The sequence below is a fragment of the Toxotes jaculatrix genome, chromosome 24 (genome assembly GCF_017976425.1).
Source record: "Toxotes jaculatrix isolate fToxJac2 chromosome 24, fToxJac2.pri, whole genome shotgun sequence".
Lineage (NCBI taxonomy): Eukaryota > Metazoa > Chordata > Actinopteri > Toxotidae > Toxotes > Toxotes jaculatrix.
Window position 1 is genome coordinate 2,532,283 of NC_054417.1, and position 22,592 is coordinate 2,554,874.

General features: G+C 44.8%; 2 protein-coding genes across 3 annotated transcripts; one reads left to right on the top strand and one right to left on the bottom strand.

The window, feature by feature from the left end:
• The first annotated feature begins 4,427 nt into the window (after positions 1-4,427).
• Positions 4,428-14,648, top strand: kpnb3 (karyopherin (importin) beta 3). Its single transcript, XM_041032228.1, has 26 exons — positions 4,428-4,566; positions 6,997-7,077; positions 7,728-7,920; positions 8,131-8,233; positions 8,317-8,413; positions 8,504-8,608; positions 9,011-9,133; positions 9,245-9,365; positions 9,478-9,565; positions 9,883-9,989; positions 10,077-10,201; positions 10,435-10,524; positions 10,774-10,947; positions 11,101-11,319; positions 11,418-11,501; positions 11,592-11,724; positions 11,858-11,979; positions 12,066-12,162; positions 12,318-12,490; positions 12,573-12,684; positions 12,780-12,835; positions 12,946-13,068; positions 13,282-13,501; positions 13,595-13,823; positions 13,915-14,056; positions 14,308-14,648. The coding sequence occupies exons 1-26, from the start codon at positions 4,489-4,491 to the stop codon at positions 14,392-14,394; spliced, it is 3,282 nt and encodes a 1,093-aa protein (XP_040888162.1). The 5' UTR covers positions 4,428-4,488; the 3' UTR covers positions 14,395-14,648.
• Positions 14,649-15,763: 1,115 nt separating this feature from the next.
• On the bottom strand, positions 15,764-22,375 carry atg13 (ATG13 autophagy related 13 homolog (S. cerevisiae)). 2 transcript variants are annotated; one of them, XM_041032313.1, is made up of 18 exons: positions 22,220-22,375; positions 21,684-21,764; positions 21,473-21,553; positions 21,190-21,309; positions 20,801-20,847; positions 20,132-20,272; positions 19,914-19,954; positions 19,674-19,770; positions 19,435-19,542; positions 19,147-19,240; positions 18,884-18,982; positions 18,422-18,505; positions 18,133-18,242; positions 17,841-17,982; positions 17,559-17,636; positions 17,335-17,442; positions 17,105-17,233; positions 15,764-17,005 (listed from the first exon to the last, which is right to left on the bottom strand). In XM_041032313.1, the coding sequence occupies exons 2-18, from the start codon at positions 21,750-21,752 to the stop codon at positions 16,928-16,930; spliced, it is 1,626 nt and encodes a 541-aa protein (XP_040888247.1). In that variant the 5' UTR covers positions 21,753-21,764; positions 22,220-22,375; the 3' UTR covers positions 15,764-16,927. The 2 variants fall into 2 exon arrangements, with proteins under 2 accessions (XP_040888247.1, XP_040888248.1); XM_041032314.1 differs by lacking the exon at positions 18,884-18,982.
• Between the last annotated feature and the right edge of the window lie 217 nt (positions 22,376-22,592).

Genomic DNA, 22,592 nt, shown 5'->3' on the forward strand with positions numbered 1-22,592 from the left:
CTACATTTAGCAGCATTAAAATATGAAGCTGTAACACCCACATTAGAAACACACACACCGCTGAACCAGCTCCTCTCTGACACAGTTTCTGAGCATTGTTCAAATAGGTAGTATTTACTACTCTGTACTGTATGATCATTATCTCCAGCACCTAGAGGCTCATTCAAATCCCACGGCACAGTTTCACAATCACACAGCTGTTGGCATCTTCTGTCTGCACTAATTTCTCTCATCTCAAAACCGAGCTTTTTAAAAACAGTCTCCATCGTCTGAACAAATCTGACTCCTTTTCACTGTGGACAAGGAAAATTAGCAGGATAAGTGAAGCTGTGTTTTCAAGTTTAAACTGCTTTGTGCTCTACGTCAAATCCATCAACCCGATTCGTGTCTGTGTCAACAAGCAGGAAACATGACAGGTCTCCGCACTGTTGACAGAGACACCACTCGGGCATGGCTGTAAAAGCGGCTGCTCATCTGCCATTCAGAAATTAATGGCGCCATTTAATCATATCCGCTGAGAAACGACAGGCTCGTTTAGCTTCCCGTGTGCCCGGCAGAGCATAAGAGACAAATTCCCGGCTTCGTCCCCAACCGTTACAGAGCAGGACATTCATCTCTCTCAGCCTCAGTCTCACCACAGCAGAGTACCAAACCCCCCTGAGAGGATGAATGGCTCGATCCTGTGCAAACTTCAGGATGACCTCCTCCGGCTCTGTTTTTACTGCCCTCCTGTCACTGCTGAGGCTGAAAGATTACAGGCACAGCGAGGTGCAGGGGAGAGCTGAGGAAAAACCAAACCAGGACCAGTGAACGATAGCCGGCTTCTACAGAGGACAGTGGACTTCATGGGGGCTAAAAAGAAGGCCAGCAGCCTGTCAGCTAAAACGAGTGAATGTGATGGTGACTTCTGTATCGCCTTGTATGATTCAGAAAATGTATCAGCATTTGTTTTGCTGAAACCAGCTGCCTGGTGTGTCTGGAAACGAGGTTAATGAGAGCGGTGAGACTGAACCAACAGTTAAGCTGTGGCCTGTAAAGCCAGTGCAATGAGCTGAAAACTTCTTTGATCATCAAAAAAAAAAAAAAACTGCATGTGAATGTAATTTAGGCAGGAATTACATTTCCTTCAAAGCAAGTTTGCAGCACAGAAGATAAGGTGTACACCTGATAAAGTCCTGGTCCTGCACTCGTAACTGAATTAAAAAAAGAATATCAGTTAAACTCCAGTGACTTCCATTAATCCATGGCCAGCTGCAAAGGAGGTCGACAGTGGTTACCCAACAACTCTTAACCCCCAAAACCAGCACCTGACCCCCACCCACACCCCCCACGTCACTGCCCTCAATGGATGCCTTGTCCAGGATATAGCGCTCCTCTGTGAAACTCGGTCTGTGTGTCACAAAGAAATATTGACTTTTAATGCTTCAAACATTCAGCTCGCTCCGTTTTAAACAAGCCCGGCTGTGTTGATTTTTAAAAACCCTGCAGTCACTGAGGTTTACCTTTTTACTGGAGCAATAAAATTGTGCTTACAGGAGTAACACACATACATACAAGTAGAAACAGGGTTAAAGTGCAGTTTAGAGGTTGGAGAAGAAGCCCAGTGAGGAAACTCATGGGGAACCATAAGCATCAAGGTTAAATGCTCTGACAAACTAAGAAATATAATAAATGTGAGGGATCAAATCCACTCAGCTTAACGTCGGTCCAGGACTAGACTAGCTTAGCATAGACTTGAACTGAGTGGAAGGTGCTGGCCTCATGCTATCAGTGTGAAAAAAGAAATGTATATTCTGAGTCCGACAGCTCCAAACATGTCTTATTTACACTCCATATTTTCTTTATTTACTTGTGTAGAAATAGAAAAGTAAAAATGAGAGAGAAATGGCTCGTACGCCGACGTTGGAGGACTGCGGCTTTCTACTGAGTTTTCCAGGAAAAACACGAAGTACTAACAACTTTCCCTGAATAAACAGAGGCTAAGCTCGCTCACACAGTCTCAGGATCCTCTGTGAATTCTGGGCTGTGTGTGGGGGGAAAACCAGCCGCCTGCCTGTCCATCAGCCCCTTCAGCACTAAACTTACTCTTTCTCTCCTCATCCATCTTCCTCTCCTTTTCCACTTCAGCCTGACCTCATGTGAAACTGTGGAGGTCTGTGGGTAACACATTCAGGCGTCCAACTTAATGATTTAATGCCACTTACATTTAAGGGTTATATATTAGCTGCAGTAAGTCCTTGTATGTAGTGGAAGAGTCTAAGCAGCTCTGTTTCCACTCAGCTCCTGAGCAGATTTTAATCTGACGTTTAAAATGTGGTGGAAAATAAAATAAAAGCACAATACAGTTCCTAAATATGCTCTAAAATGTCTTTAACATACCTGTACTGCGGTTTTCCAGCGTATTGTTAATCCTGCCAGGAACAGCAGTGAGGACAAGAAAGAAGAGTGATGTCAGTGAAATACAGCCTGAAACAGAGTACATCTAACTTGTTTTTTTTTTTTTAAACAGAAATGTGTTGGAGGGAGAATAAAACTTTCTGACAATGAGTCTATTCATTTGCTGCAGTGGATGATAAAAATGCACAGTTTCAACCCAAAATGGTGCCACAGAACATAAAGAATCACCAAATACAGTGAGTGTCATCCTCTCGGAGGTATGTATATATGATGTTTGGTGTAAGGGTAAGGGAGGATAGGCTAAGAGGTCAGCAGGTCAACAGGGTTCAACATGAAAACCTACAGCAAATTTCAGAAATGGAACAAATACTGTAATATACTGTAATAAAATCAATCATACATGAATTAACAAAATATCTAAAGATTTTTAATATTTCTTGTAAAAACTGTTTTTGTCTGTTTAAATAAATTCGTACTGAGAAATGTCAGAACTATGTGAGACAAGAAGAATCAGGCTGACAAATATTGGGAGGATTTTTTAATTATGTCATTTTTTTTCGCCCCAGTACCAAAGCATGCAACAAAGTCCGGTTATCATCACCTACACACTATTTAGTAAATCTCCTGCAGATTTAATACGGGTATTGGTGGAGCCGAATTGGTAAGTGGACCCGAACAAAAGCTTCCTTAAATATTTCAAATGCAAATGTGTTTTCCAGAAAGCTCTGCAACAATAAAACTTTAATTCTTGAATGGAGTTCGATGTTAATTATTTCAACGTCGGAGCCAAATCTAATAAAAACGATGATGAGTGGGCCGATGCAACCAAATGTAAATGTCGATCTTACCTTTCACTTTTCACTCATCGTGGGATCCCAGCTGATTTTAATCGTCTGGTTTCAGAGACACAGGTGGTGCAGATTATCGGTAGCCCCGCTGTCCAGAGGTCTGAACCGCTGCAGCCCGGTGCACAGTGGCAAGTCACAGGTCTAACGCAGACCAGTAGGGGTGCTGTCAGGACACAGAATTGACCAAATAAATTCGGTAACAGTAAACAGCTCAAGAACAGCAGAGCGTCCCTGGTTAGTGGCATAGACCTGAATGAATTTTAACAAAAAAGAAAAGGGGTTGTGGCGAAATGAATGCTGCAACAGAACAATAATATGGTCATTAAATGGGCAATTACACTGATATACAGAAAAGGAGACACAAGCAAATGTCCTCTTATCTGTTTATCTTGCCAAAGGCTGTGTTTCCACCAAATGTCTTCCAATTGTTTTGCAGCTTTTTGACAGTTTATGTGACCTACAAACAAACTAGTAATTCTAATGGCAGAAGTATGCTGGATTCATTGAGAAAAGTACATTGCCGAAATCACTGAGCAAAGCTTTGGTGCCATCTAGTGGGGAAACCTGCTCCCACACCCTCTATGGTTACAGCGCACATTGTATTTTAATCATTAAAACATGCACAAATATATGTATATATATAAGATGGCTTATTTTGCATTTAAGACATGGTCCTAACGTTTCCAAAGATGCCACATGTCAGAAGGTGTTCACGTCTGTAACGAACACGTACATATTGTGTTATTACATGACTATGAATGATATATATTTTACTTTTGTTGCTTGTTGAGGTGAAGCTGGGTGGTTCACTCTGTAGGTATCTCTACCTGTCGAACAAAAGTAGATAATATTTACAGCTGAAATGTAGTGACGTCAAAAGTAACGTAAAATTCGAGTAACGAAAAAGTACATCAACAATGTACTTTAAGTACTATACTTGAGTAAATTTACTTAGTTACTTTCCGCCATTCATAATGCACAGTTGTTTCTATTTCCAAGCGCCGATACGGTAACTTCCCGCGCTTTGGTAATTCACTATTAACTAATAGGAACAACATTCACTTTTCCTGTGACCATTCCATCCAATGGGCGCTCTGCTACAGGCCTCGGGTCCAATGAGCAGCGAGTACAGTTGCATAAAGCAAACCAATAGGACTACAGCAGCTTTGTGTGACCGAAGCAGCGTCGACCGGTCTCATTTCGCCGCTTCTCCACCCGGCTGGTCTTTTTGGATCTCACTGCAATGGCGGAACAGCAGCAGTTCTACCTCTTGCTGGGTAACCTGATGAGCCCTGACAACACCGTCAGGAAACAAGCAGAGGTAAGAGAAGGAATCGCAGTTGCTTTCGCGGCTGACAAGATCGGCGGTTGTGGAAAACGGTGCGATCTGGTCAGTGAAAGCTAACCGCCTGTTAGCTACCCATCCTGGCCGCGCGCGCAGCGAGCTTTCACGTCAAGCGCGGAGAGTCCACGTGCGATGTGAAGCCGACACGGAGTACTAGTCAGCTAACGCTAACTACCTCCACCGTGTTGCGTAGTTATGTGGACATAATGTTGATCTCATAAACACGAAGCCAGTCGTGACACTGTGTGTTTGTCTGTGTGTGTGCGGAGCTCATTCGGTTTGATTCAAAGTGAAACGATCAGTTTGTTAGGTACCAGTCCTAATTTCTCCAGCTGACAGTGAAGCTAGTCTTCTGGCTAGTAGAGTACAGGAAGTAGCATGAAGCTAGGTGTTGCTAGTTTTATTAGCTAGCAAGCTAGTGTAGGACATAGTGGGATACCAAAAGATTAAACGCTGGATTTCATAAATTATAAAAGGACAGTAATGGCAAGTTAGAGGCGTAATGATGGGCGACAAAATGAAAACGGGATCGATTACAGATGGGGTTCATTCAGAGGGCGAGCTACGTTAGCAGTAACGTTACTTATGCAATGGCCTTCAGTCATTCTATGTGCAAGTCTGTTTCACACAACACTTTAAAGCATGCTGTTTTTTCCTTCCTTATTCGGGTTGATGTTACTCATGGTGTGATTTATCTCAGTTTCAGCCACGTCACTATAAAGGCTCGTCCTGTGGGTCATCCCCTCTCACTGGATTAGTTTCTCTGAGGATTTGTTTTGGCTGAGTCTAGCTGGCCTGTTCATTTGCCCCCTTCCACCACACACACACCACGATTAGCCTCATGTCGCGGCAAAGCTTTGTTACCACAGTTTTCCTCTTCAGCACCCGACTTTTGGATGAGGTGGTTGAATCTTATCACACACACACACACACACACCCCTCACTGGCAGTCAGCGTTTTTCTTTATAAAACACAGACTGTCTGCCGCGATGCTAAGCTCATTGGAATTCATCCTTTATAGAAACTCTCCCTTTCTGTCTTACGCACATAATAGGAATTGATCCATCTGCAAAGGACTTTAAACCCATATTTGAACAGCTAATGACCACAGCTACAGAACATTTGTAGGTGTCCAGGCCCCCGGTTTACCCCATTCAAGACACGATTAGGGGTGTTACAAGCCATGAATTACACAATAATTACAATCTTAAAGGTGTGGCGGTGTTGTGGTTAAAATCAGAGGTTGGGGATGCTTTTCTATAGCTAGTGGGCAAGTATTTAATCTCAGTACAGGAGCTGAAGATAGCACTTGTATGATACTTGATTTGGAACAGACAGCGATACCTAGGCATTGGGATTCAGCATTCACTGGTCAGGAACAAGTTTTCTCCCCCACCATATTGTGGCCACAGTGATACTCCTCCCTGTCTTTGTCATGCGAATGTGTTCACTTAAAAAGACATCTTGCTGGGGTTCTCTCAGTCCTTTCACCTGATAAACAAGACCAGATCTTTTTGTTTACTGTTGAGCTTCCACGTGACCATCAGTCCTCAGAGCACACACCCAAGGTTCCACTGCACCAGCATACAGCCTCATGTGTGTTTGCACTTCTCGTGTTGCTTTAATAAGCACAGTAAGAACAGCAGAGACCGAAACAAACGGGCAACAAAAGCGTCTCAATGTAAATGTAATGAAGTATTCATCAAGTAAGGCGTTGGTAATTGGATGCTAACTTGGGTGATACTTTGCAGCTCCTTCCACTGACCTGTGGAAAGTGAGGCAGCCTCGGGGTGTTTGTCCTCACAGTATATTAACACAACAATGGATGTTAGCTTTGGTAGCAAGGCAAAGCAGAAGGAATCAGAAAAACAGCTTGATAAGTGAGGAGAGTAGGGTTGAAGCTAAACCCATGACTCCTACATTATAGATCTCTTCATTTATAAATTTACAAGTTCGCCTTTATTATCATTGATACACAGCTAAAGTGCACGTGTCTCACTTAGTCTTTTGCCAGTGTGCACAGTTTCTGTCCTACAGTACAACCAGGCTTTCAGCAGAGGCTTTTGAAGCTTATTCCACAGACAAAACAATTAACATCTAGTTAATAACACTAGTTTTTGAATGGCCACACCCATCATCATCATGAATACTGCCAGATTATGACTATGATTTCTGGACATCCCTCCTGCATTTTGTCTGACTGCAGCATGTGTTTCAGCTTGAAATGTGCCTAGCGTGGGATAACAGGCATTCATTCTGACTCTAATAAAGTGAACATGACACTCTCACTGGTCGAAATCCATTTTTCACAGGGGCTAAAACAGAGTGTCTGTGGCGCTTGCATCTGTATGCATTCACCAAATGGCCTGTCTCGTCCTCACCACTGTCCATTAATTCTCTTTGCAGGAGACCTATGACACTATCCCGGGCCAGAACAAGATCACATTCTTGCTGCAGGCTGTCAGAGATGCATCTGCTGCAGAGGAGGTTTGTACAGACATACACTTCCATGACATGTTTTATCCTTCAGGCCTGAATTAGAGGAAGGATAGAAAACATTTTGTGTTGTTTTTTTTTTTTTTTTTAACAATCGGGAACAAAGAACATATTAGGTCAAAGGCATTTGCTGGAAAGTCATACATTTTCATGTGATATTACATCATGTCCACCACGTGAATCCCGTCCACATTACCTTAATGTGTTCGCTTTAAAAGCGGCATTTGAAGAATGTAGCCTGTCATCATGTGTCAGCCTTCACCACAGCCTGACACGAAGACCCATGAGTCACAGTTTTGGCATTTGGGCAGTTATGTTTACTCCGAATCCACCAGCTGCTTGGTCCCTCATGCTTCCTCTCCTTTTCTTTACCTCAAGGCTGATATTTTTAGAGTCTTGAAATGGGAGCAGGCAGAGAGGTGCTTGGCCCAGGGAGAGTGACTCTGCCTTTCTGAGATGCTGCAGGTTTTGTCAGGGTGGTTTTTATTTATTTAAAAAAAAAAGTTGTGGTATAAATTGGTCATATCACATCAAAACTATGAAAAGGTCTTTATTATGGACTGGAAAGTTATGGGCTTTCACGCTGGGGGCCACGGTGGGAAGCGTGACATGATGTTGAAACGGGTGTTTTATCCACGCAGGTCAAACAGATGGCGGCAGTGCTGCTGCGGCGGCTGCTGTCGTCGTCCTTCGAGGAGATCTACCCGGGCCTGACCCTGGAGATGCAGACGGCCATCAAGACAGAGCTGCTGACCAGCATCCAACAGGAGACTTCGCCAAACATCCGCAAGAAGGTCTGCGACATTGCAGCTGAGCTCTCCCGCAACCTCATCGGTAATGTTCATTAGTTTTTTCTTTCTGCCCGACGGTACTTCCTACATTCTGGTGGCTTTGTGATGATTAAATATTGATAGTAAACAGTGAATGGAGTATTATCATGTCATACCTTACATACATGATAGCATCGTTGTAAGGGTATTGGTTCACTTGCTGTTAGGTTAGACGTCGTTGCTGTTATCTCTGATTGTTTTGTCTTGAATCTAGATGATGATGGGAATAACCAGTGGCCAGAGGTGCTCAAGTTTCTGTTTGACTCCGTCAACTCCGACAGTGTTGGTCTGCGAGAAGCCGCCCTGCACATATTCTGGTGAGCCGCAGATTACATCAGACATCTCGTCTGTTCAGGCTGACGAGCCGGTGGGTGACTGGTATGTTTTGGCCTTGTTTCAGGAACTTCCCAGGAATCTTTGGCAACCAGCAGCAGCATTATATGGAGGTTATCAAACGTATGCTTGTTCAGTGCATGCAGGACCAGGCAAATCCACAGGTAAGATCTTGGGACAGTTGCAGGGCAGCTCATTTCCAGATTGATGTTCCTGTATTGTAATTTCCTGTCATTTTTGAAATTCTCCTTCAGATTCGTACCCTGGCGGCTCGGGCTGCAGCGTCCTTCGTTCTGTCCAACGAGAGCAACACAGCTCTGCTGAAGCACTTTGCTGACCTGCTGCCAGGAATCCTCCAGGTGAGACACCAGGAACTGGCTCCTAACATCAAATTATTTTGTACTGTGTCCTCTGCATCAGTCATGGACGCTTTCTTTAAGAAGTTGTTGTCCGACAACTTGGAGCAGTGTTGTTCTTGGTGTCTGCGTGTAATCCTCTGCACCAGTAATGGCTTTTAAGCAGTCAGTAAAAGTCCGGTCCTTTGAGAGACCCATTATTGGTCTGATATGGATGCATTAGCTAATGCAAGCTTAGATCATGTAGTAATGGGTCCATGTAAAAAAATAGCACCCTGCTGAGTTACATTGACTTATAGTCCTGTTCTTTGTGGGTCTCCTTTCTCCCCATACTGTGTTGTTGATGATCTAAACACAGTCTAATGAATGTAGTTACAACACTAATCTCATCCTCTGTTTTTCCAGGCAGTTAATGAGTCCTGCTACCAAGGAGACGACTCTGTGCTCAAGTCTTTAGTGGAAATTGCAGACACAGCACCCAAATACCTGAGACCCAACCTGGAGGCCACCCTGCAGCTCTGCCTGAAGGTGAGTCAGGGAGTTCCCTCATGCAAAGCATCACTTTACTGCTCTTGGTATTAAACACAAAAAGACGCCTGAAATCTTAACATCTGCTTATCTCCGTCCCCGTCTCCTCAGCTATGTGCTGACACCAACCTGACAAACATGCAGAGACAGTTGGCGCTGGAGGTCATCGTCACCTTATCTGAGACAGCGGCAGCCATGCTGAGGAAACACACTGCCATTGTGGCTCAGAGTGGTGAGGATTTGCTTTACCATCAAAGCGCTTCGCTTAAAGTTCTCTTACTAGTTTGTGGCCACATAAACATGTCTGGTGAAGTGGTTTAGACAAGTGCGTTATGTACACGCAGTGCCCCAGATGCTGGCTATGATGGTGGACCTTGAGGATGACGATGAGTGGGCCATGGCTGATGAGCTGGAGGATGATGACTTTGACAGGTAAGATCCTGGTATATCATCAGCCTCCACAGCATCATCATCATCACATCTGATCTCAGTGTAATCACCTGACCTTTTTGTCTATGGTTCCACTCCAGTTTAATTTTTGAAACACAAGATGAAAAATTTCAGCATCTAAATTTAGAGAACTAAAGGATCAGAGCGTGTTTTACATCAGGTTACCTTCAAAGACGCTTGTTTAAAAATGGCTGTTGCTGCAGCAAATGCACAAAGTGCTCAGATGTCTAAATGTGTCCATACACATTTTATTTTATTTTTTTTTGTGCTTGACTGATTTGTTTTTTGTCACCCACCAGTAATGCCGTGGCTGGGGAGAGTGCTCTGGACAGAATCGCTTGTGGCCTGGGAGGAAAGATCATTTTGCCCATGATCAAACAGCACATCATGCAGATGCTGCAGAACCGTAAGTAAATCTAAAGCACTCGCATGTATTTTAAGTTTTAAACTGGTCACTATGAAAACGAGGCTAACTGTGTGTGTTTGTGTGCAGCTGACTGGAAGTACCGTCACGCCGGGCTGATGGCGCTGTCGGCCATTGGCGAGGGCTGCCACCAGCAGATGGAGGCCATCCTCCAAGAGATCGTCAGCTTTGTTCTCCTCTTCTGCTCCGACCCTGTAAGAAACACAACCTCAGACTTCACTGTGTCACACAAAGATGGTGCATCAAGTTAGTTCAGCTCAGAATGTGCTCATATGTACTTAAACCACATTAAGTGATGATGGGCAGATGATAAACATTTAGGCATTTGTTTTACTGTTATTTATGATCTGGTTACTAATGTTACAGGTGCACAGCAGATGGTATCTTGTATGGTGGTTTTGAGTTTGGCTTCCTTTTCCCTCCTCAGCACCCGAGGGTGCGTTACGCTGCCTGCAACGCCATAGGACAGATGGCCACAGACTTCGCCCCGACCTTCCAAAAGAAATTCCACGATAAGGTACCTAAAGTGACGCGGAGCGTTTTAAAATGGTTGTTTCCTGGTGGCTCCATGTTCAGTAGCTGTGGTTTTAGATTAGTTGATGTGTCAGCCTGAGCAAAGACATTTACATCCATCTGCAGCTGCAATGCATCACTATGTCCTTGTGATTTTTAATCAATCTAATGCTGTAGAATAGAAATGTGAGACAGATTCACAGATTTACTGCTGTGGACTATGAAAACTGACCTGTGTCCTTTTCCCTTCCAGGTGATCTCAGCACTGCTTCAGACCATGGAGGACCAGAGTAACCCTCGGGTGCAGGCGCACGCTGCTGCCGCCCTCATCAATTTCACAGAGGACTGTCCCAAATCACTGCTCATCCCGTATCTGGACAGCTTGGTGCAGCACCTTCACGCCATTATGGTTGCCAAGCTGCAAGAGGTACAAATATTCACAGTTCATGTTAATAAATATATGTATTATGTTTCTTGCACACCCACCTTCCAGTCCCCGCTAACACACTTTACTGCCAGTTCAGCGTGTCTCCTCCGCGACTCTCTGGAGTTTCAAGTGCGCCCTCCTCTCTCTTCCCAGCTGATCCAGAAGGGCACCAAACTGGTCCTGGAGCAGGTGGTGACGTCCATCGCCTCGGTGGCTGACACAGCCGAGGAGAAGTTTGTGCCATATTACGACCTGTTCATGCCCTCGCTCAAACACATCGTGGAAAACGCAGTGCAGAAGGAGCTCCGGCTGCTTCGTGGCAAGACCATCGAGTGCATCAGCCTCATCGGCCTGGCTGTCGGCAAGGAGAAGGTACGTCTGTGTAGACTGTGATCAGACGTCCTGTTAAAATAATTTCACTGCATGTCCTCACTTCAGCTGTCCTCACATCGGTCCTTTTCTGTTTCTAGTTCATGCCGGACGCCTCTGCAGTGATGCAGCTGCTCCTCAAAACCCAGACAGACTTCAACGACCTGGAGGATGACGATCCTCAGGTAGGAAGACGCATACGACCTTTGAACTATCCAGTTTTCCTTGTTTGTGTTTCTGTGTAGTCAACCTGTCGCGTCCTGTGCGTGGTTTAGATCTCGTACATGATCTCAGCCTGGGCCAGGATGTGTAAGATCCTGGGGAAGGAGTTTCAGCAGTATCTGCCTGTGGTGATGGGTCCCCTGATGAAGACGGCCTCCATCAAGCCTGAGGTGGCCCTCCTCGACAGTAAGTAACACAACACTGGCTCACAGCTACGTCCTGTGGACATTTAGGGAAATGACTGCAGTAATCTTATTTTAAAAAATAATAAAGCAGTATTTTATTGCAGTATTTGAAAGTGTTTGTGTTTGTCTTGCAGCCCAGGACATGGAGAACATATCCGAGGATGACGGCTGGGAGTTTGTCAACCTGGGAGACCAACAGAGTTTTGGCATCAAGACGGCCGGCCTGGAGGAGAAGGCCACTGCCTGCCAGATGTTGGTGAGTCGAAAAGAACCTGAATTTACACATTGAGGCTATTGACAGTATTTAGCCAAGTTAGTAAACTGTTCTGTGTTGTTTTCCAGGTGTGTTATGCCAAAGAGCTGAAGGAGGGTTTTGTGGAGTACACGGAGCAGGTGGTGAAGCTGATGGTTCCTCTGCTCAAGTTCTACTTCCATGATGATATCCTTTTTGTTAACGTCAGACCCACAGAACGACTGGGGGCCAAAACCAACAAGGAATTCAATGTTAACATCTAAAATATTCCATCGCTTTGGTGCTTGATAAATTGAATTGTTTATCAAACATGTTTGTGGCGTTTTCCTTAACTGTCTCACGTGTGCGGGTGGCAGCAGCTGAGTCCATGCCCCTGCTGCTGGAGTGTGCGCGGGTTCGAGGACCCGAGTACCTCACCCAGATGTGGCACTTCATGTGCGACGCTCTCATCAAGGCCATCGGTACCGAGCCGGACTCAGACGTCCTCTCAGAAATCATGCACTCTTTTGCCAAGGTAACTTTAGCAGGGTTTTTGCACAGCATGAATCCTGTCCAGATTCTGATGTGACTGATGAGAGTTTGTGTTTTTCTGTTAGTGTATTGAGTTGATGGGTGACGGGTGTTTGAACAACGAGCATTTCGAGGAGCTGGGCGGCATCCTGAAGGAAAAACTGGAGGAGCATTTTAAGAACCAGGAGCTCAGACAGGGTGAGTCTTCATCACAGCCACAGATCACATCACCACATCACTGTGTCAGACAAAGCATAAGCATTACAACATTGTCTTCACTTTGTCCTTCACAGCCAAGAGACAGGACGAGGACTATGATGAGCAGGTGGAGGAAACATTACAAGACGAGGTAAATATTTTCATTTTAGTAAAAGTGTTACAGCGACTATGAAGGCACAATCTGGAGCTAATGATTTAAGACTGCACCATCCCTCTGCTCACTTCTATTTTCTTTCCCAGGATGAGAATGATGTTTACATCCTGACCAAAGTGTCAGACATCCTGCACTCAGTGTTCAGTAGTTACAAAGAGAAGGTGCTGCCTTGGTTCGAACAGCTGCTGCAGCTCATCGTCCAGCTAATAGTAAGTACCTGCAGAATGAATCGGTCATTTCCTGGTGCAGACGGTGGATGCTGGCTGTATCAGGCACATTTCCATTTATTTTCTGCATCTTTGCTACAAGTCCAATGAAGAAACAGAAACTGAAGTGGCCACTAGATGGTGTCAGATAGTCCCAGCCAAGACTCACAGTAGATGTCTACTTTTTCCTAACTGGACCGTCCTGCTTGTCTCTAGTGTCCCAACAGGCCGTGGGCAGACAGACAGTGGGGTCTGTGCATCTTTGATGACGTGGTGGAGCACTGCAGCCCCTCCTCCTTCAAATATGCAGAGTATTTCCTGCGGCCCATGTTGCAGTCACTGTGTGACTCGAGCCCTGAGGTTCGGCAGGCAGCCGCCTACGGCGTCGGCGTCATGGCTCAGTATGGAGGAGAGAGCTACCGCCCGTTCTGTACAGGTACGACCTGGTACTGGTATTAACTAGCATTGTTTTCAGCAGGTTAGTGTTTTTAGTTGATAACTACATGATGTCTTTGTTTCCTCGGTCCAGAGGCCATTCCCCTGCTCGTCAGTGTCATCCAGGCGGCCGACTCACGCTCCAAGGAAAACGTCAACGCCACGGAGAACTGCATCTCTGCTGTTGGAAAGGTTATGAGGTTTAGGCCAGAGTGCGTCAATGTTAACGAGATCCTTCCTCATTGGCTCAGCTGGCTACCGCTCAACGAGGACAAAGAGGAGGCCGTCCACACCTTTGATTTCCTGTGTGACCTCATTGAAAGGTAAAAAAGCCACCACCTTATCTGTCCCCATCAAGCGCTGAGGTGGAAATGATTTTTGCACCTCCTGCTGACTGTCATCTTCTCTCCACAGCAACAACCCCATTGTCCTCGGGCCGGACAACTCCAACCTTCCTAAAATCTTCCTCATCATCGCAGACGGAGTTGCAAACGAATCTGTCAAGAGCGAAGACGCTTGCAGCAAGCGGCTCGCAAATGTCATCCGTCAAGTACAGGTGAGTCATCGCTGTCACGTGGCAGGAAACTTCACCTGGGTTGTACAAGGTGTCTATATACTGAGGTGATTAGACATCAAGATGCCTGAATTTAGAATAGAAAGAGACCAGATGACATTTCAGTTTTACCAGGAAACTGAAAAGCAGAAGAAGAAGAGACACAGGTTTCCACTGTCTCAGAGCAGATGGACATTTTTTTAAGTGAATGAGGTTGTTGTTGTCAATATTGACTCTTCTGTCATGTCCTCCAGGTGTCAGCAGGATTATGGGCACAGTGTGTATCGACACTGAACGAGACGCAGCAGAAAGCCATACAGGACCTACTGAATACTGCCTGAGCCTGAACCCCCGGTCACCTCCCCGCTCTCTTAAAAAGCCCATGAAGAAAAGTTGAGCTCCTGGATCTCCTCCATACACTCCCTCCTCTTCCTCCTGCTCTGATCTGTAGTGTGTATGGACGCCGGCTTCACCCCCATCACCACCCCCGCCCTACTATTATATAACTCCACCTACATTCAGCCAACTGGGGGAGCAGGTTGGATATTTATAACAATGGAGGACATTGGCCACCCACCTCAAAAGACTTTCACCCTGTATCCAAGGAAGTGGGAACGAGTGTGTCTATCGGTCACCCCCCCCCTCCCCGTCTTATTACAGTTACGTGTCTTCTATCTGGACGTTTTGTTTCCAACCATTCCCTGATGTTTGACTCGTCTCGCCATGCCCAGAGGGACTCATTCTCCACGTAGCCCAACACAAACTCATTGGACAGTCAGGCTCAGAAGGGCCATGGTGGGGGGGAAATGGGGACAGGACATTCTAGTGGACTGAGCAACTGAATGAGGTGAAAATGCACACTGGGCAATCACTGCCTGTCTCCTGTGAATTTTTTTTTCTTTTCTTTTTTAATTTCTTTTTTTGTTCCGTGTTCCCAGTGTTACCTGGGGGGAAATGGCCTCTGTCTGCCGCAGCTTCAGAGGGTATGTTTCAGAAGTAACGGCATGTTTGTTTAAATGGCTAACTCTAGAAAATATAAATAGTTAGGAGATTTACATCATCGTTGTCTGGGAAGAGTTGACGTTGATTTAAGCAGCTTTCCTCCATAGCCCTTTAGACAGCTGTTCACAGGAAATGAGTCTGAAGATGGAAATGTTTGAACGGTTCTCAGCCCCTCTCTAGGCGGCAGTGTGAGAGTTAGAGCCTCTCAGAGAAGAAGCGCCGTAATCTGAATTTGGTCACGACCACAGAGCGCGTGGCGCGTTGGAGGAACGTGAATTGTAGAGTGTTCGTGAAACGCGTGCTACCATACTATTAAACTCTATGGTTTCGACCCTTCGCAGTTCTGCAGGTATGTGATGGAAAATACCAATAAAATTCCATTTGAGAATTCTGAGAAACGAGTTCGAATTTTTTTTTTTTTTCATTTAATTATTTACCCAAAGGGAATGATCAGGATGTTTTGGGGAAACACCTGACAGCACCTGTAAAGCACATTAACAGACTGTACATTTAATCCACACAGACTTTTTTTGTAAAACAAGCTAACAGCCTGGTTAAAAACAACCTGACAGGTGTGTCAAAGCCATTTCCCCCTTAACTGAGCCCAAACTTATTCCTAAGTCTGTCATTCATTACTGTCAATGCTGTGTGCCTTGCCTACCGCAATCCCATCACTCGAGACACCAGGTATTTGCTGACAGACTCCACTTGCTTCAACAGAGCAGCCATGCTTTATTAGGACACCTAGAACAACAGCAAATGTTTAAATTAAAGCTTTCAACCAAACTCAAACAGTCATGGATGGTGTTGTGGCGCCTTCTACAGACAGACTGGAAATGTGTTTATCCCACCTTTAACAAATTCCCCAAAGATACACACACAGGTTGTAGAGACCTCTGTAAATATAGATGTTTAAGAAGCTAAAACTAAAGCGGCGGCCCTGTGATAAATCACACCTTCATTAAGGTTTTAGAGTTTATTTTGGTGCCATTAAATTGTGTTGTTATACAGAGAAGATGTTTAATTATCACCACAAGCTACAGCCTCCGTCTAGAATCACTTACAACAAAACCTGAACATCATAATGTTGATGGAGGTGGGATTAACTGCAGGGCCGCTGCTTTAGTTTTAGCCAAGTGAACTTTATTAGCTGACAACAAATTGACTCCGCGTGGAATATGTGTAAGGGCCGTAGAAAATCTGGGCCTTTTGCTTACTCTGAAGCTGGCAGCTTGAATCCCCAGTCCGGCTGGGAACGCCTCCTTTCAAGTTGCTTCTGAAACTGTCTGAAATTCTGAAATTGTGTAAAGCAGGACATTTTTCAATTACGACACAGGATTAGCATCCACCGTGAGGATGAGACCAAAGCCATGGTGTAAAGGAAACCTTCAGCAGGGTGGGAGAGGGGAACCGATTACAGTGAACCACAGTGAACAAAAACTAACTTATGTCTGTCCTTGAATTGCATGGCTGTTTAAAGTGACAGAAAAACCCCCAAGATCATCTGATTTCCTGAATAAACACTGATGACGAACACCTCTGTGCCACATAGAAAATAAAGATCTTCAGTTTGAATTCACACTACCAGACCAGAGAGAGTGAGAGAGAAGGGGGGAGGGTTTGTGCCAGTGTCAGAGGAAATAATACAGTATTTACAGTGAAGAGGACTGTCTGTACAAGCTGGTAAAAGAGGTGAGCGTGCTAAACAGGAGGGTGAAAAAAAAAATGTCAGAAATGATCTTCACATTAAAACATGGTGATTTAGTCTGAGTGATTCTCACAGGACAAACTACTACAGAGCCTCCAGTGTCCTTTCATTATCCGTTTAGTCTTTCCTCACATGTAGTCCTTCTCTTCATCCTCACTCCTCTTCTACTGAAGCATGTCCACAAAAGCGTCAAACTCGTCGATGTTCTTCTCGTAGACGGCCAGCTTCTCTGGCAGCGAGTCCTGCAGAGAGAAAAACCGAAATCGAGGTCATTCATTTGCTGTTTTACTGAGTCACACCATGAAAACAAGACTCCGTTAAAATAAAAACAAGCTGGTTACCAGGTCATCGGCCATCGACTGGGAGCTGATGTGTAGTGAGAGGCTGGCCAGCTGTGGAGGGTTCTGAAACTCTCTGTAGAACGTTCCCAGATCCATCGGCAACAAGTCGTCTTTAGAGAAGGCAGGTCGCTAAAGAGACAGGACACAGAGACACTGTTATATAATATACTGCTGCACCTCGAGAGTAAAGCTGTGAGTGGACAGAACAGACTCCAACAATAGGCACGTACGAAGTCGACCATGACGAAATCGTCCTGCTGCCCCGATCCCTCTGAGCCCTGAGAGTGAAGGCTGGCCTGCAGGGGGGACGAACAGGGAGGAGAGTCTGGAGGCTGCACCTGAACACACACACACACACACACACACACACACACACACACACACAAGCTTGAGTCAAGCTTTGTGTCTTCAGCTCCATCATCAGACAACAACTCAGAATTAGATCTACAGTTACCATGGGATCATTCTCCTCTGAGTCCAGGCCTCGAGGAGCAAATGCAGCAAATGGCAGGTCCAGACTGGCTGCTGTTATCTACACACACACACACACACACACACACACAAACACACACACACACACAGGTGAATTCAGAGATGCAAACAAGTGGCTTAAAAATAAGACAAACCCAAACCTGGCTCAAAAGCTCTCCTTAACCATTCTTGTAATGTGTTTGTTCTCATTTTCATTAGCGTCACCAGAAAACAAGAAATAAGCAGCTCACTACGTTCGGTTTACCTGCGTGCTCGGCTTATTGACAAATGCTCCGACTTTCCTCGTGAACGCACTGAGAGACTCCACCGGGTCAGAGGGAGAAACGCTCCTCCTCCCTTCATCCCTCCTTCCTTCTCCGCTCTGAGTCAGACCATCATCATCACCGCTGTGAAGAGGGATGAGACACAGATGAAGGTTTGATCAAGTTCAAGTCTACCTGTCATTTTACTTTATTAACATCACAACAACAGGAAATAAGTTCACAGTTGGTTGGAAGCAGAGATGCTGAGTTGAAGCGATGTCAGGAGGGATTTACCTGCTGCCAGGTGTGTTGGGGGCATGTTCTACTGTCAGATGGGCATCTGCTCCATGAGCAGGATGAGCAGGAACCAAGACAACCCCACCCTCCTTCCCAGCATGCAACACCTGAAGAGGGAGAACACAGGCAGAGCGTTAGTGTCCCTCAAAGAGACAAAATGAAAATCATGTCAGGGAGGACAGACACAAGACTGATGTCTGGGCTAATTATACTTCATAACAAAAATAACCTGCTCTTTTTTTTTTTAAATCAAAGTGAATTGATTGGTGATTGACTGGCCCATCACCTGGTTTGGGTTGGCAGCAGGGTGACAAAGATCAGCAGCTCCTGCTAAAGCTGGAGGCTGGTAGGATAACCTGGAAGTATACAGCTACACAGAGAGACAGAGACAGAAATATGAATCACAAAACATCACGGATTAACACTGGAGACACACACTGTGTTGTTAGAACGTCAGAGCTGTGCTCTTGAGATGGATCAAAGATTAATGCGGCTTTCTACTGTGGTGCATGTGATGGTAAAAGATTACGATGAAGCAGGTCTAGTGAGCAGCAGCAAACTGACGCTACAAAGCTCAAAGCTCCGATGGAATTTTAAACACAGTCAAAAGGGATGGAAATAAAATCTGACGCAACTCTGACACGCCCCAAAACAAACGAGCAATCTGAAGGAACAACCGAGTTGTTCAGTGCAGTTTCAGGGTGTCTCACACACAGTCACACTCTCACAGTGGCCAGCGCCGACTCACAGTGTGAGTGACGAGTCCTGGAGCCAATGGAAGCTGCAGACTGTCCAGGGGGAGGGGCTTTGACAGTTTAGAAGGAGACGGACTCAGTGTACACACACACTGAGGTAATGCGCACACACGGGTAAACGTACAATCAAAGGACAACAGGAAAGAAAACAGACAAAGAGAGAAAAGAGAGAGTGAAATGAAAAACAGGCGTGAAAATGGAGAGAAGAAGTCACAAGGTAAAAGAAAGAGGTGGTTAAGAAGTGAGTGTGTCCTACCTGAGAGGGAGGGGAGGTGGAGAAGGAGGTGGTGCAGACCTCCTGTGAATCCTGAACTCCAGCAAACGGGCTTCCATCCTCCTCATCTGGAGCTCTGGACACACACACACACACACACACACTTTATAATGTACAGAGGAAGCATTACATCACCTAAAAGCTCTCTACTGTTTGTGGTGAGACTCAGCATTGTGTCTTTAAAGTTGAGCGGCGTCGTGGGCAGATAACGTCAGCATTTTCATTTTAAAATGAACGGTGGCTTTCGCTTCCAGAGCTTTGCGTAGGTACCTGTAGTTGCAGGGCTGTCCCATGTTTGCAGGACGCTGGCTGCTGCAGGGAGGATCCACGAAGTGATCCACAATGATCCCCATAATGGGAGCTGACGGCTCAAACTGCCTGCGGAGGACGACATTTCAACAGCTGACTGGCTGAGCCAACACTAACAGATACGTTTCCAATTTAAATAAGTAAATAATAACTGCCTTTGTGTGAAAATGTTCTTGGTTTGTATGTAGTGTGTGAGTTACCTGTTAGACATGAATGCCAGGTTGGTGCGGTAGGCACATGACAGCGTGACTGTGCCGACAGGGGTGCCAACAACACCGACGCGCACAGTCTGAAAACCTAAGAAACAAACAAGGATCCTGAGTAATCACACCATTTTACACAGAAGCAGACCACAGTGTAACACGTTAGTTTACTCATATCTACTGTAGAGGACCTACATTGTAGGTGCAGTGGTGTCAAGAAGCTAAGTTTACAGTTACCTTCTCCTAATCCACTCAGCTGGACTTCCCCAAAGTAGATCCTGGACAGAAGAGAGACAGACACAAGACAAACCTGTAAGTTTAGACGACTGGACTGAAATAAGCACAAATAAAATCAGAGCATCTCGCTGTGGACAAAAAGGAGACAGGTCAAAGTTTGTGCTGCTTGGAAGTAAGTTAGACAAACCTATCTAACAGGACAGACAGAGTCCACACACCTGTATAATATGACATAGTCATGCCCCTGCTTTCTGGACAGTTTATAGGCAGGCGTCACTCTGGTGATGGCCAGCAGAGACTTCAGAAGGACAGACAGACGGTTGTATACTGTATACGACACCTTGATGTCCTTATCGCACCTGCAGGAGAAACAGACAACACAATAACTCATTACAATATCTCCAAGACACTTTCTATGTTCATATTTTTTCTGAGAATAAAACCTCAAAGGGCAAGAGGCAGATCTGCATTAAAACAGCACGTTAGAGATGTGATATAACAGCAAAATGTCACAGACTAAATAAGCCGTTTATGACTCAAAGCAGATGACGCTGACTGTGATGTGTCATTTGTGCTCCTCCACAGTTCACTCATTCACAAAGCTGTACGTATAGCGCAGGCATTAAGCTGCTGCATTGTAGCTGCTTAAGAAGCCAAGCAGAGGAGAGTCAGCCATCACAAGTGCTGCACATGATGAAATAACTTTTATAAAATCAGTACTGGGTCAACTGATTCTGTTACTACAGATAAAGAGTGGTTCACCAGTCTAATCCTGTACAACCTTATAAAGCCTCAGACACATCAACAGCATTGACAGTTCTCTTATTTCATTTAACATTCTTTAACTGTTTGGCTAAAAGAACATTTAAAAAGCAAAATCTACTCACTTTTCATTCATCTCCAGGCACCAAGTCTCTAACTCCATTGAGTCACCCTGAGTGTGACAAAAACAGACAGACAGATTACCAGAGGGACATAAAACTGGGACTAAAAAAATGACTATATTTATTTTCATTTTTTCACATCCAGGAGCTGAAGAGCAATCCTGTGACCCAAATCCACAAAATACTGGTGATATTAATGAGTATTTTTCCAGGCTCATGTGCACAGCAATATAACTACTGTTTGTCTTGCTGTCATCAAAGACCTCACCCACCACTGATGCTTTATAAGCCTGATCTGCGGAGTTTGAGATCATCTTGGTGAAGAAGCTATTTTACGAAAGACGAGAACAGGAGCAGATGATCTACAGTTTCCCCGCTGAACAAGGTTTTACCTCTGATGTCTTCAGGGAGATCTCGACACACATGGAGCGCCCGATGCCTGGAAGTTGGCCTGCCAGTGCCTTCTTGGCTTCATGAGTCACCTCTGGGATGTCTTTGATGGCCAAATTAAACTAAAGGAAATAACAACCAAAACGAACAAATTTTATACTTGTGAAAAACAGAGCAACAGTCAAAACAAGCTACACATATTTAGAAATCTACAGCAAACTGACATATTTTATATGAAATCAGTTATAACAATAGAGAAATAGGGCAAAGGCATAATTAGTTTACCCAGTCAGAGCCTGTAGGTGACGAGGAAGAGCGAGTGCAGATTTTCTCTCCAAGACGGGCTTGGACTATCACCTGGACAGTCTACACACACACACACAACAGGTCATAAAAAACCAAACTGTGAACAGCAATTACAGAAACATTCAGTTTTCTGCAAGCACATGGAAAAAAAACCTACGTTGGGACCAGCAGCATCATACTAGCCTCTTACCTTCAAGGCAAAAAACTTAATGAACTTGTCCAAGTCTTTTTTATCCTGGGGACTTAGGTCACTGTCCATGTTGACACAATCCTGCAGCAGGACAGCCCATTAGAGATGGACAAAAGACATACATCAAAATACTGCCTGTAATCCTCCTTCAATTGGGAAAAATCAGTTCAATATCTAGTCGGAGTAAAAGCAAACTTTGGATTTGTCAGCAGTAACATAACATATGCTGTTGTTTATCATTTTTTTACCCTCCATAGAAAGTGAGGCCTCCACGTTGACATGAAATTGTCCGTTAAGATTTGGAGGTCATGTTAAACTACAGGACACTGACAACCACCTTACATTGTACATTACGCAACTTGACACATTAAAAAACTACAATACCGTCATTACATGGCTAATTATTAAACGTTTCACAAAGGCGACGCAGGGGTACTGGTTAGGTGACTCGCCAACTAGCGTTAGCCAGTGGCTAATGTTAGCTGGCTAGCTGAATACGACGCACTTTAACTTCACCATAAAACAGCAAAACTTACATTAGATTTTCCCTTTACAACGTTGCTTCCGTAAAATAAAAAACAAGTTCACAAATGTGACATGTAGGGCTACGCTTCGCAAACATTTATACGCCCATTTCAGATGTACACAACGTCAACAGCGGCTGTGATACTCGTCTGTTTATCTTCTCCATGTCGACGTGTTTGGATAGCAGCCCTTTCGCATACGCACTTTCGTAGATTCTCGTGTAAACGTGTTTAAAATGTACTATAGAAAACTAAACAAACCACACCACGTTATGCGAAATAGAAAAGAAGATCAAATTTTAAGAGTTTATTTTTTTTTTATGTAAAACGTCAATCAATACATAAAACACGAGGACACTCTCCGTGTCGAATCTGCGAATATACG

Excerpts from the sequence above, each read along its gene's own strand:
- kpnb3 (XM_041032228.1), top strand. The coding sequence starts at position 4,489 with ATGGCGGAACAGCAGCAGTTCTACCTCTTGCTGGGTAACCTGATGAGC. Across the intron at positions 10,948-11,100 it reads TGGTTGCCAAGCTGCAAGAG|CTGATCCAGAAGGGCACCAA; the intron begins GTACAAATATTC and ends CTCTCTTCCCAG. Across the intron at positions 12,163-12,317 it reads CAAGTTCTACTTCCATGATG|GTGTGCGGGTGGCAGCAGCT; the intron begins ATATCCTTTTTG and ends TAACTGTCTCAC.
- atg13 (XM_041032313.1), bottom strand. The coding sequence starts at position 21,752 with ATGGACAGTGACCTAAGTCCCCAGGATAAAAAAGACTTGGACAAGTTC. Across the intron at positions 19,955-20,131 it reads GACTATGTCATATTATACAG|GATCTACTTTGGGGAAGTCC; the intron begins GTGTGTGGACTC and ends TCTTCTGTCCAG. Across the intron at positions 19,543-19,673 it reads CTGGCATTCATGTCTAACAG|GCAGTTTGAGCCGTCAGCTC; the intron begins GTAACTCACACA and ends CGTCCTCCGCAG.